Source organism: Syngnathus floridae, chromosome 4 (assembly GCF_059516105.1).
Source record: "Syngnathus floridae isolate MCC-2025c chromosome 4, RoL_Sflo_1.0, whole genome shotgun sequence".
Classification (NCBI taxonomy): domain Eukaryota; kingdom Metazoa; phylum Chordata; class Actinopteri; order Syngnathiformes; family Syngnathidae; genus Syngnathus; species Syngnathus floridae.
The window spans coordinates 12,280,609-12,294,261 of NC_142416.1; the positions used below are offsets into that span (position 1 = coordinate 12,280,609).

Here is a 13,653-nt window from a genome sequence, read left to right on the forward strand (position 1 = left end):
TAAGTCAAGGGTTTTCAGGGGCAGAGAGAATTAACAGAGGAAGTGCAGTAGTCATTGGAAAAAGGAACCAAGCAACAACAGAAGAAAAAAAAACACATCAAGAGAGATTAAAGGTAGAGAAGAACCCATGAGAGCATGGAGATACTTTTCCTTGTAATCGCATTTCTTATGCATGGTAAGAAATAGCTCACTTCAATTTTCTCTACTGTCCTCATCCATTGAAATGTAAGTTACAAAATAAGTGAGTGATACAAGTTGATTCTTCTCTTTGTTTGGTCCAGGAACAGCAAACACGGAGACTGAAGTCACAGGAGTATCTGGGGAAAAAATTACAATAACATGCGCTGACAACGGTCTATTTGATAACACCAAATACTTCTGCGAGAAAAACTGTGATTATGATGACGATGTCCTAATAAAAAGCAAGGGGAAGAGGAGATGGCATTCAAAAGGAAAATACAGCATAATAGATGAAGGAAAAACATTCAGAGTTAAAATCTCTCAGCTGACAAAGAAGGATGGTGGGACCTACTGGTGTGGATGGGAACGATCATGGATACGAGATCATTACGAAAAAGTTGTCCTCACTGTCAGAGAAGGTGAGTGGATATAGAACTCAACATTCTTGACCTCTTCATTAAGTCTGCACCAGGGGATATTTTAAACTCTAAATTCCATGTGTAATTGCTATCAGAAACTAACCGTCCATACGCTTTTCTGGCCGTTCATCCATTCCGTATCACTTTTTTTTGGCACAAAGCAACTTTGAGGAGGGCAGCAGAAATCCTGCCACACAAAATCACTACAAATGTTGCTGACTGCTTTACACCATGTACGTTATCTTTTCCTATTTGTGCTTTGTGCTTGTTTGCAATTTTCTTTCCTATATGTTTTTAGGAACAACAAAAGCACCCAAACAAGACAAGCCAACAACAAACCCAACTGAGCAATTTCGTCCAAGTACTCCATCCTCCAGTAAGATATTATTAGTTAGCCCTCAAACACAAACGTACCATATGCGTATAACACAGAGTTCCGTGAACTGATTTTCTGTTTCTTTGTTAAGTGTTAAGTCAAGTTTTAAGGACATAAACACACACACACACACACAAACACATACTATATATGCATACATATCTGCTGATATATACCGTAATTTTTGGACTAAAAGTCGCTCGGAATATAGGTCGCATTAGCCATAAAATGCACAATAACGTGAAAAAAAACATATACAAGTCGCTCTGGAGTACAAGTCGCATTTTGGGGGAAATTTATTCGACAAAATCCAACACCGAGAACAGACATGAAGGAGCAACAACAGGCTAAACGATAGTTATGCTAACGTGACATAAACACAAATGAGCTGAGAACGGGCCTGACGTAACATCCAGAGTTATTCAAATAACTATTACATAAATAACAGGTTTATAAAACCATCTGTGTCACTCCAATTCATTAAATCCATCAATCGTCCTTTATGGAAATGATGCCGCGTATGCGCTGCGCCGCTGACGCCTAAATATTCTAAATATTCCACAGACCTATATAACGATATATAAAGTATATATCAAATAACTATCATATAAACAACAATATTATCAAACCATCTGTGTCACTCCAAATCATTAAATCCATCGATCAAATTCCTCATCCTTTGTCAACAACGCCGCGCGTACGCCCTGACGTCAGCCTCGTCGTTATTCCACAGATCTAGTATATAACTATATTATAGCGTTAACAAAGTATAAGGAAAGACGTGGGTTTGGTAAACGTCTCTTTATTTAACAAAACAAGAGTTCAACGAGCCAACAAGTACTGAACTGTAACGATAAAAACATATACAAGTTGCTATACGAAATAAAATATATCAAAAAACTATAACATAAATAGTTCACCACCACACGGCCCCAAGCACCGGCGTCGACTTCCAGGTGTGTGGTGGCATGGACTTCCATCCCCGGAGGTGGCACTTCCATCCACGGAGGTGGAAGAGAGCTCCATAGAATAGACCGGGCATGCGTAAAAGCCATGTCCGAGCCCCATCCACCGTCCCTGGACAGCCACCTGGCCAAGCCGGGTGTGCGTAAAAGCCATGATAGTTTTTCAAACGTTCAAACTCTTCGTCCTCCGTGTCACTTACAAACAAAGCCACTAATGATGCCGGTTGTACGTGGTGCCCTTCGTCATCCCGTGATCGAATCTTTGTCCTTTATGTAGACAACCGCCGCGCCACTGACGTCACTTGAAATTCAAATTACAGTAATCCCTTGCTACATCGCGGTTCGTTTATCGCAGTTTAACTTTTTTTTTTCTTCTTTTTTTTTGGGGAATTTTGAAAATTTGTGAAAAAATTCACATATAAGTCGCTCCTCAGTATAAATCGCCCCCCCCACCCAAACTATGACAAGAACCGCAACTTATAGTACGAAAATTACGGTACTATATATATTTATACACAGGGGATCCTTGAGTTACGCTGTTTCGTGTTTACGACACACGTCTCATGTATTTTTTTTTTTTTTTTTTTCATATTTCATCTCATATATTTAAAGAGCCTGAAATATTATCGGAAGCTATCTGTCCATCAGATTGTCCGTCCTCCATGTGTAATGGCTATCGGAAACTATCTCTCCATCCGCTTTTCTGTCCATCCATCCATCAATCCATCCATCCTGTATCACTTTAATTGGCCCAAAGCAACTTTGAGGAGGGTAGCAGAAACCCTGCCACACAAATCACTACAAATGTTGCTCACTGCTTTACGCCATATACGTCATCTTTTCCTATTCATGCTTTGTGCATGTTTGCAATTTTCTTTCCTGTATCGTTTTAGGAACAAAAAAGCCACCAACAAACCCAACTGAGGAATTTCCAAGTACTCCATCCTCTAGTAAGTTATTCTTGGTTAGCCATCAAACGCAAAAACGCCATATGCCATAGTTACATGCCTATGACCGTAATCTCTGTTATACAATTTGTGCTGCTCAACTTCAAGATCAAATGCGTCAATATGTCAGCTGTTCATCGATTTGAACATTTAATGCTTGTGATATTTTTCATTTCTAGTAAACGATAAGGTGGTCACTCCGGAAAATGTCATCGTGGGCAGTAAGTAAGAGACATAACACAGCTAGTGCTTTTGTTACAGCTAAATAATGCACATTTTGAATGTTTTCGCTGCTTGTATATGTGTTCAAAAATACAAATTTTTTCTGACAAGAAAATAGTTTTTTTTTTAATTCTTTTAAATTGTTATGTATCCATTCTTTACGTATTTTGTTTGATGCCAACAAAACAGAAAGTTGAAATTCATACACTGCCGTTTGAGTAGAGCAGACAAGTGTCGTATAAATGATTCCAGTCACACTAAACACAAGTTGCTTCACTTTCTTGCAGAGTCTAACCTGACGCTGCTTGTGGTTGCAGTAACGTGTGCAGGTTCTATCTGTGTGTGTCTTTGTACACTCATTTTGTTAGTGACTAGGAAAGCCCAGCAGGTCCTCCCACAACAAAATATACAGGTTTGCTCACATTAAAACACACATTACTTGGTATTATCTGCAATTGAATTGAAGTAGAACAGAGGTGTCCAAATCCTGGCCCGAGAGTCATTCATTTCATATTATTTTTAGCCTGCCGCATAGGCTGATAACAATGTTAAAAAAGTTATTTATTTATTTATTTATTTATTTATTTATTTATTTATTTACTTTCACCCCTGCCCCATTCTTAACATATTTGTATATGTGACCCTCAGTGAAAAAGGTTTGACTCCAAATTATGTGCTACTCCAACAGATGTCATCTGACTACGAGAACATGATGCCTGCTTTTAGAAGTGAAGGTCACTGTGGGGCCTCAAGTCCGCAGTGTATCGCTCATTTGGAAGATGCACCAAGAGAACCTACAGTGGAGGATCAAGAGTATGCAGGCTGCCTCAGCGTCAGCGAATATGTCAATTTAAAGTTCAGTCAAGTGGAGGAGCATGTCTATCATGACGTAGGTACATCAGAAGAAATTCCCAAAGGAAAACAAATTTTGAAAAGAAAAGGAATTTGAAAAGACAATAGTTCTCCACCGCTAACATTTGATTTTGGACTTGGTGAATTATTTCATGACTAGGTATACTGATTGTTTTGGTAGCTGTTTTTTTTTTTTTTTTGGTTGTTGGTTGATGGTTGGTCCCCACCACACAACCCATTTAACTGCTGTGATAGAAAATTGTGTACAATCTTGATCTTTCCAATTCTTAACTGCAAGTGTCACATTTCTGACCTTCTTGATAATGACCAATGACACTTTTGTGGTCTGGAACTTAGCTGTTTGTTCAAAGAGGATGACAAGGTTCTTTTTTGTGGGGTAAGAAAGAGCATAGTGCTATTTTGTAGTGAAAATAATGGGCTGGCTTACACAGCTTTAAAAATAGAAGATCATAAAAGTACTGTATATTCTTTAAACAACAACTAGTATGTTGTATTTTTGATGCATGGTTGTTTCCTTTTGCAAGAATATTACACCATCTTTTATCTTATGCAGACTTATTTGATAATCAGGATACAGTATTTTCACAAGGGCTGCAATTGTGAGATGCTGCTCGATTTGTTGAATTATTTAATTTGACTTTCACTTTTTTAATCATGATTACCCAGAAAATAATTTCCGTTACCTAATTCAGTGCCTTGTCAATCTTCCAAACTGTCAGACATTCTGCCACTACAAATATTAAAAATATTAAATCACAACTGTTTATCTCCATTTTGAAACAATTTTGCTGTGGGTGCTTGTGTATATTTTCATTCATTCAAGTCATTTAATTCTCACGTATCTATGTCCGGGAACGTTACAATATTGTTGATTGTTTTAATAAATAACTTTCTGGGTGTGAAATGTTTCTTCTCATAAGTCAGGGGTTTTCAGGGGCAGAGAGAATTAACAGAGGAAGTGCAGTAGTCATTGGAAAAAGGAACCGAGCAACAACAGAAGAAAATAAAAACACATTAAGAGCGATTAAAGGTAGAGAAGAACCCATAAGAGCATGGAGATACTTTTCCTTGTACTCGCATTTCTTATGCATGGTAAGAAATAGCTCACTTCAGTTTTCTCTACTGTCCTCATCCATTGAAATGTAAGTTACAAAATAAGTGAGTGATACAAGTTGATTCTTCTCTTTGTTTGGTGCAGGGACAGCAAACACGGAGACTGAAGTCACAGGAGTATCTGGGGAAAGTGTTCTAATAACATGCTCTTACAACGATCTATTTGATAACACCAAATACTTCTGCGAGAAAAACTGTCGTTATGATGCCGATGTCCTAATAAAAAGCAAGGGGAAGAGGAAATGGCATTCAGATGGAAGATACAGCATAATAGATGAAGGAAAAACATTCAGAGTTAAAATCTCTCCGCTGACAAAGGAGGATGCTGGTACCTACTGGTGTGGATGGGAACGATCATGGATACGAGATCATTACGAAAAAGTTGTCCTCACTGTCAGAGAAGGTGAGTGGATATAGAACTCAACATTCTTGACCTCTTCATTAAGTCTGCACCAGGGGATATTTTAAACTCTAAATTCCATGTGTAATTGCTATCAGAAACTAACCGTCCATACGCTTTTCTGGCCGTTCATCCATTCCGTATCACTTTTTTTTGGCACAAAGCAACTTTGAGGAGGGCAGCAGAAATCCTGCCACACAAAATCACTACAAATGTTGCTGACTGCTTTACACCATGTACGTTATCTTTTCCTATTTGTGCTTTGTGCTTGTTTGCAATTTTCTTTCCTATATGTTTTTAGGAACAACAAAAGCACCCAAACAAGACAAGCCAACAACAAACCCAACTGAGCAATTTCGTCCAAGTACTCCATCCTCCAGTAAGATATTATTAGTTAGCCCTCAAACACAAACGTACCATATGCGTATAACACAGAGTTCCGTGAACTGATTTTCTGTTTCTTTGTTAAGTGTTAAGTCAAGTTTTAAGGACATAAACACACACACACACACACACACAAACACATACTATATATGCATACATATCTGCTGATATATACCGTAATTTTTGGACTAAAAGTCGCTCGGAATATAGGTCGCATTAGCCATAAAATGCACAATAACGTGAAAAAAAACATATACAAGTCGCTCTGGAGTACAAGTCGCATTTTGGGGGAAATTTATTCGACAAAATCCAACACCGAGAACAGACATGAAGGAGCAACAACAGGCTAAACGATAGTTATGCTAACGTGACATAAACACAAATGAGCTGAGAACGGGCCTGACGTAACATCCAGAGTTATTCAAATAACTATTACATAAATAACAGGTTTATAAAACCATCTGTGTCACTCCAATTCATTAAATCCATCAATCGTCCTTTATGGAAATGATGCCGCGTATGCGCTGCGCCGCTGACGCCTAAATATTCTAAATATTCCACAGACCCATATAACGATATATAAAGTATATATCAAATAACTATCATATAAACAACAATATTATCAAACCATCTGTGTCACTCCAAATCATTAAATCCATCGATCAAATTCCTCATCCTTTGTCAACAACGCCGCGCGTACGCCCTGACGTCAGCCTCGTCGTTATTCCACAGATCTAGTATATAACTATATCATAGCGTTAACAAAGTATAAGGAAAGACGTGGGTTTGGTAAACGTCTCTTTATTTAACAAAACAAGAGTTCAACGAGCCAACAAGTACTGAACTGTAACGATAAAAACATATACAAGTTGCTATACGAAATAAAATATATCAAAAAACTATAACATAAATAGTTCACCACCACACGGCCCCAAGCACCGGCGTCGACTTCCAGGTGTGTGGTGGCATGGACTTCCATCCCCGGAGGTGGCACTTCCATCCACGGAGGTGGAAGAGAGCTCCATAGAATAGACCGGGCATGCGTAAAAGCCATGTCCGAGCCCCATCCACCGTCCCTGGACAGCCACCTGGCCAAGCCGGGTGTGCGTAAAAGCCATGATAGTTTTTCAAACGTTCAAACTCTTCGTCCTCCGTGTCACTTACAAACAAAGCCACTAATGATGCCGGTTGTACGTGGTGCCCTTCGTCATCCCGTGATCGAATCTTTGTCCTTTATGTTGACAACCGCCGCGCCACTGACGTCACTTGAAATTCAAATTACAAAAATCCCTTGCTACATCGCGGTTCGTTTATCGCAGTTTAAGTTTTTTTTTTCTTCTTTTTTTTTGGGGAATTTTGAAAATTTGTGAAAAAATTCACATATAAGTCGCTCCTCAGTATAAATCGCCCCCCCCACCCAAACTATGACAAGAACCGCAACTTATAGTACGAAAATTACGGTACTATATATATTTATACACAGGGGATCCTTGAGTTACGCTGTTTCGTGTTTACGACACACGTCTCATGTTTTTTTTTTTTTTTTTTTTTTCATATTTCATCTCATATATTTAAAGAGCCTGAAATATTATCGGAAGCTATCTGTCCATCAGATTGTCCGTCCTCCATGTGTAATGGCTATCGGAAACTATCTCTCCATCCGCTTTTCTGTCCATCCATCCATCAATCCATCCATCCTGTATCACTTTAATTGGCCCAAAGCAACTTTGAGGAGGGTAGCAGAAACCCTGCCACACAAATCACTACAAATGTTGCTGACTGCTTTACGCCATATACGTCATCTTTTCCTATTCATGCTTTGTGCATGTTTGCAATTTTCTTTCCTGTATCGTTTTAGGAACAAAAAAGCCACCAACAAACCCAACTGAGGAATTTCCAAGTACTCCATCCTCTAGTAAGTTATTCTTGGTGAGCCATCAAACGCAAAAACGCCATATGCCATAGTTACATGCCTATGACCGTAATCTCTGTTATACAGTTTGTGCTGCTCAACTTCAAGATCAAATGCGTCAATATGTCAGCTGTTCATCGATTTGAACATTTAATGCTTGTGATATTTTTCATTTCTAGTAAACGATAAGGTGGTCACTCCGGAAAATGTCATCGTGGGCAGTAAGTAAGAGACATAACACAGTTAGTGCTCTTGTTACAGCTAAATAATGCACATTTTGAATGTTTTCGCTGCTTGTATATGTGTTCAAAAATACAAATTTTCTCTGACAAGAAAATAGTTTTTTTGTTTAAATTCTTTTAAATTGTTATGTATCCATTCTTTACGTATTTTAGTTGATGCCAACAAAACAGAAAGTTGAAATTCATACACTGCCGTTTGAGTAGAGCAGACAAGTGTCGTATAAATGATTCCAGTCACACTAAACACAAGTTGCTTCACTTTCTTGCAGAGTCTAACCTGATGCTGCTTGTGGTTGCAGTAACGTGTGCAGGTTCTATCTGTGTGTGTCTTTGTACACTCATTTTGTTAGTGACTAGGAAAGCCCAGCAGGTCATCCCACAACAAAATGTACAGGTTTGCTCACATTAAAACACACATTACTTGGTATTATCTGCAATTGAATTGAAGTAGGACAGAGGTGTCCAAATCCTGGCCCGAGAGTCATTCACTGCATTTTATTTTTAGCCTGCCGCATAGGCTGATAACAATGTTAAAAAAGTTATTTATTTATTTATTTATTTATTTATTTATTTATTTACTTTAGCCCCTGCCCCATTCTTAACATATTTGTGTATGTGACCCTCAGTGAAAAAGGTTTGACTCTAAAATATGTGCTAATCCAACAGATGTCATCTAACTACGAGAACATGATGCCTGCTTTTAGAAGTGAAGGTCACTGTGGGGCCTCAAGTCCGCAGTGTATTGCTCATTTGGAAGATGCACCAAGAGAACCTACAGTGGAGGATCAAGAGTATGCAGGCTGCCTCAGCGTCAGCGAATATGTCAATTTAAAGTTCAGTCAAGTGGAGGAGCATGTCTATCATGACCTACGTACATCAAAAGAAATTCCCAAAGGAAAACAAATTTTGAAAAGAAAAGGAATTTGAAAAGAGAATAGTTCTAGGTATACTGATTGTTTTGGTAGCTGTTTTTTTTTTTTTTTTTTTTTTTTTTTGGTTGTTGTTTGATGGTTGGTCCCCACCACACAACCCATTCTTAACTGTAAGTGTCACATTTCTGACTTTCTTCAGACTCTTTTGTGGTCTGGAATGTAGCTGTTTGTGCAAAGAGGATGACAAGGTTCTTTTTTGTGAGGTAAGACAGAGCATAGTACTATTTTGTAGTGAAAATAATGGGCTGACTTACACAGCTTTAAAAATAGAAGATCATAAAAGTACTGTATATTCTTTAAACGACAACTAGTATGTTGTATTTTTGATGCATGGTTGTTTCCTTTTGCAAGAATATTACACCATCTTTTATCTTATGCAGGCTTATTTGATAATCAGGATACAGTATTTTCACAAGGGCTGCAATTGTGAGATGCTGCTCGATTTGTTGAATTATCTAATTTGACTTTCACTTTTTTAATCATGATTACCCAGAAAATAATTTCCGTTACCTAATTCAGTGCCTTGTCAATCTTCCAAACTGTCAGACATTCTGCCACTACAAATATTAAAAATATTAAATCACAACTGTTTATCTCCATTTTGAAACAATTTTGCTGTGGGTGCTTGTGTATATTTTCATTCATTCAAGTCATTTAATTCTCACGTATCTATGTCCGGGAACGTTACAATATTGTTGATTGTTTTAATAAATAACTTTCTGGGTGTGAAATGTTTCTTCTCATAAGTCAAGGGTTTTCAGGGGCAGAGAGAATTAACAGAGGAAGTGCAGTAGTCATTGGAAAAAGGAACCGAGAGATTAAAGGTAGAGAAGAACCCATAAGAGCATGGAGATACTTTTCCTTGTACTCGCATTTCTTATGCATGGTAAGAAATAGCTCACTTCAATTTTCTCTACTGTCCTCATCCATTGAAATGTAAGTTACAAAATAAGTGAGTGATACAAGTTGATTCTTCTCTTTGTTTGGTTCAGGGACAGCAAATACGGAGACTGAAGTCACAGGAATATCTGGGGAAAACATTATAATAACATGCTCTCGCAACGATCTATTTAATAACATTAAATACTTCTGCGAGAAAAACTGTGGTCATGATGACGATATCCTAATAAAAAGCAAGGGGAGGAGATGGTATTCAAAAGGAAAATACAGCACAACATTCAGAGTTAAAATCTCTCCGCTGACAAAGAAGGATGCTGGTACCTACTGGTGTGGATGGGATCGACCGGTTCTACTAGATCGTTACGCAAAAGTTGTTCTCACTGTTAGAGTAGGTGAGTGGATGAAGAACTCGACACTCTTGACCTCTTCATTAAGTCTGCACAAGGAGATATTTTTTCAGTGCAGGAACGTGAGAGATTACACCTCATAACGCCAACTAAACAAACTCGAAATTTCATATGTAAGTATTATCGGAAGCTATCCGTCCATCGGATTGTCCATCCTCCATGTGTAATGGCTATTGGAAACTATCTGTCCATCCGCTTTTCTGTCCATCCATCCATCAATCCATCCATCCTGTATCACTATAATTGGCTCAAAGCAGCTTTGAGGAGGGTAGCAGAAACCCTGCCACACAAATCACTACAAATGTTGCTGACTGCTTTACACCAAATACGTCACCTTTTCCTATTCGTGCTTTGTGCTTGTTTGTAGTTTTCTTTCCTAGATGTTTTTAGGAACAACAAAGGTACCCAAACAAGACAAGCCACAAACAAACCCAACTGAGGAATTTCGTCCAAGTACTCCATCCTCTAATAATTTTTTTTTAGTTAGCCATCAAACACAAAAGTACCATATGCGTAGAATACAGAGTTCTGTGAACTAATTTACATATATATATATATATATATATATATATATATATATATATATATATATATATATATATATATATATATATGTACAGGATGTCCTCAGGTTACGACATCCTCATGTTACGCTGTTTCGTGTCTACGACACACGTCTCATATATTATTTGTTATATAATTTATATATATTTTTTTCGTAACGCACGCGGGAACTAGTTGGTGGGAACACATTTTTTGAAACAGAACACTTGTCAAGAAGACGATTAAGATTCACCGTCAGGTGGTGAGCATTAGATTTGGACTAGGTAGCACCTGAAAGAGGAAGCGGGGTAGCACATGGACGTATAAGAACACACTTCCTCAGTACCCTATGAGAGAACTTTAGCAGGTACTGTAGCAAGGCCTGAAAGTTATGGGAGCATCTTCAATAATCATAATGCTACATATTCAAGGTAGGTTGCGTGTTCGGATTATTTTAAAATAACAATACATTGGTTTAAACTTTAAACTGTTTATCAAAACACAATAATATTGACACTTTTTCAGATGGGATCAGTTAGAAAACCAAAACTCCAATTGGTTAGGAAGGTCAAAGCCTTGAACTTCGATGTAACTATCTAAATTCTGGGCAAAGTAAAGCTAGTATGTTCTTCAACCCATTTGAAGATGACATACCTTTCAATCACCTGATATAGATGTAAGAACGTATAAGGTGGGTTCTCTTTTTGATAACACCAGTGGAGTTTTTTTAATTCTCAGGATCGATAAATCCCTCCGAAATGATAGTGTGGGGTGGAAGGTTACCTCAGCTCAAATCATAGCAATTTCAAACAACTACTAAATGGTCAATTAGATTCATGTTACGTATGTCCCATTACCTGGTGTATTTTTGTGAAGAAGAGTGGAACAAGGAGGGAATAAAAAATAGATGTCCAACAATCTTTAATGTGGTGGGCTTGTTTGGACTGCCACATTGTGGTAAAAGTGATATTATGTGAAGGGTTATACAGTTTGTGCTGCTCAACTTCAAGATCAAATGCCTCAGTATGTCAACTGTTCATTGATTTGAACATTTAATGCTTGTGATATTTTTCATTTCTAGTAAACGGTACGGTGGTCACTCCAGAAAATGTCATTGTGGACAGTAAGTATGAGATATAACACAGCTAGTAATCTTGTTACAGCTAAATAATGCACATTTTGAATGTACATGCTGCTTGGAAATGTGTTCAAAAATACAAATATTCTTTGCCAAAAAATCGTTTTTTTTAATATAATTTTTTAAAATTGTTATGTATCCATTCTTTATGTATTTTGTTTGGTGCCAACAATACAGAAAGTTGAAATTCATACACTGCCATTTGAGTAGAGCAGACAAGAGTCCAATTAGCACAGCTCAAGTCTACTGTACGTATAAATGATTCCAGTCACACTAAACACAAGTTGTTGTACTTTCTTACAGAACCTAACCTGATGCTGCTTGTGGTTTCAATGACGTGTGCAGTTCCCATATGTGTGTGTCTTTATACACTCATTTTGTTAGTGACTAGGAAAGCTCAGCAGGTCATCCCTCGACAAAATGTAGAGGTTTGCTCACATTAAAACATACATTACTTGGTATTATCTGGAATTGTACTGAAGTAAAAGAGAGGTGTCCAAATCTTGGCCCCAGAGTCATTAACTGCATATTATTTTTAGCCTGCCACAGAGTCAAATAACAATGTTAAAAATATCATTTATTTATTTATTCATTTACTATAACATGTAAAACAGGTTTAATGATGTGAAATATGCGATCATCCAACAGATGTCATCTGACTACGAGATCATGATGCCTGCTGTTAGAAATGAAGGTCACTGCGGGGCCTCAAGTCCGCGGTGTATCGCTCATTTGGAAGATGCACCAAAAGAACCTACAGTGGAGAATCAAGAGTATGCAGGCTGCCTTGGCGTCAGCGAATATGTCAATTTACAGCTCAGTCAAGTGGAGGAGTATGTCTATCATGACCTATGTTCATCAAAAGAAATACCCAAAGGAAAACACCTGGGGCACTGAAGACTGCTCAGTCTCCAGAAGTTAGGAATTTGAAAAGAGAATAGTTCTCCACCATGAACTTTTGATTGTGGACTTGGTGAATTATTTCATGACTATACTGATTGTTTTGGTAGTTGTTTTTTTTTTTTTTTTGGTTGTTGTTTGATGGTTGGTCCCCACCACACAACCCATTTAACTGCTGTGATGGAAAATTGTGTATAATCTTGATCTTTCCAATTCTTAACTGCAAGTGTTACATTTCTGACTTCATAGCGACCAATGACTCTTTTGTGGTCTGGAACTTAGCTGTTTGTTTCATAGAGGCAGATAAGGTTCTTTTTTGTGGGGTAAGAGAAGACACAGACAGAGCATAGCATTATTTTGTAGTGAAAAGAATGTAGTGGGTTACACAGCTGTAAAAATAGAAGATCAGAGAAGTACTGTATATTCTTTAAACAACCACTATGTTGTATTTTTGATGCATGGTTGTTTCCTCGTGCAAGAATATTAACACTTAGAAGATCATCTTTTATCTTATAAAGGCTTATTCAATAATCAGGATACAATATTTTCACTAGGGCTGTAATTCATATATCTTTGTTGTGAGATGCTACTTTATTCATTGGATTATCTAATTTGACTTTCACTTTTTTTTACCATAATTACCCAGAAACTTATTTTCCTTACCTAATTCAGTGCCTTGTCAATCTTCCAAACTGCCAGACACTCTGCCACGACAAATATTAAAAATATTAAAGCACAACTGTTTATCTCCATTTTTAATCAATTTTATTGTGGGTTCTTGTGTATATTTTCATTCATTC

At 37.6% G+C, this 13,653-nt stretch overlaps 2 protein-coding genes across 5 annotated transcripts; both read left to right on the forward strand.

Moving 5' to 3' along the window:
* The first annotated feature begins 24 nt into the window (after window positions 1-24).
* Window positions 25-4,845, forward strand: LOC148399172 (uncharacterized). 2 transcript variants are annotated; one of them, XM_088374053.1, is made up of 7 exons: window positions 26-175; window positions 282-599; window positions 898-975; window positions 2,834-2,890; window positions 3,067-3,108; window positions 3,397-3,521; window positions 3,798-4,840. In XM_088374053.1, exons 1-7 carry the CDS (start codon window positions 136-138, stop codon window positions 4,056-4,058), a joined length of 921 nt encoding a protein of 306 aa, XP_088230179.1. In that variant the 5' UTR covers window positions 26-135; the 3' UTR covers window positions 4,059-4,840. The 2 variants fall into 2 exon arrangements, with proteins under 2 accessions (XP_088230180.1, XP_088230179.1); XM_088374054.1 differs by lacking the exon at window positions 898-975 and having other exon boundaries at window positions 25-175; window positions 3,798-4,845.
* A 65-nt stretch (window positions 4,846-4,910) lies between these two features.
* LOC148399173 (uncharacterized) lies at window positions 4,911-13,603 on the forward strand. 3 transcript variants are annotated; one of them, XM_088374056.1, is made up of 7 exons: window positions 4,911-5,074; window positions 5,181-5,498; window positions 5,797-5,874; window positions 7,738-7,794; window positions 7,971-8,012; window positions 8,303-8,427; window positions 12,602-13,603. In XM_088374056.1, exons 1-7 carry the CDS (start codon window positions 5,035-5,037, stop codon window positions 12,848-12,850), a joined length of 909 nt encoding a protein of 302 aa, XP_088230182.1. In that variant the 5' UTR covers window positions 4,911-5,034; the 3' UTR covers window positions 12,851-13,603. The 3 variants fall into 3 exon arrangements, with proteins under 3 accessions (XP_088230182.1, XP_088230181.1, XP_088230183.1); XM_088374055.1 differs by lacking the exon at window positions 12,602-13,603 and adding an exon at window positions 8,700-9,696; XM_088374057.1 differs by lacking the exons at window positions 4,911-5,074; window positions 5,181-5,498; window positions 5,797-5,874; ... (1 more) ...; window positions 7,971-8,012; window positions 8,303-8,427 and adding exons at window positions 8,968-9,851; window positions 9,958-10,257; window positions 11,897-11,938; window positions 12,257-12,381.
* Window positions 13,604-13,653: the final 50 nt, after the last annotated feature.

Coding starts and splice junctions, on each gene's coding strand:
- LOC148399172 (XM_088374053.1), top strand. CDS start 136: ATGGAGATACTTTTCCTTGTAATCGCATTTCTTATGCATG. Junction 3,109..3,396: donor GGAAAATGTCATCGTGGGCA/GTAAGTAAGAGA, acceptor ACTTTCTTGCAG/AGTCTAACCTGACGCTGCTT. Junction 3,522..3,797: donor TCCCACAACAAAATATACAG/GTTTGCTCACAT, acceptor CTACTCCAACAG/ATGTCATCTGACTACGAGAA.
- LOC148399173 (XM_088374055.1), top strand. CDS start 5,035: ATGGAGATACTTTTCCTTGTACTCGCATTTCTTATGCATG. Junction 5,075..5,180: donor ACTCGCATTTCTTATGCATG/GTAAGAAATAGC, acceptor TGTTTGGTGCAG/GGACAGCAAACACGGAGACT. Junction 8,013..8,302: donor GGAAAATGTCATCGTGGGCA/GTAAGTAAGAGA, acceptor ACTTTCTTGCAG/AGTCTAACCTGATGCTGCTT.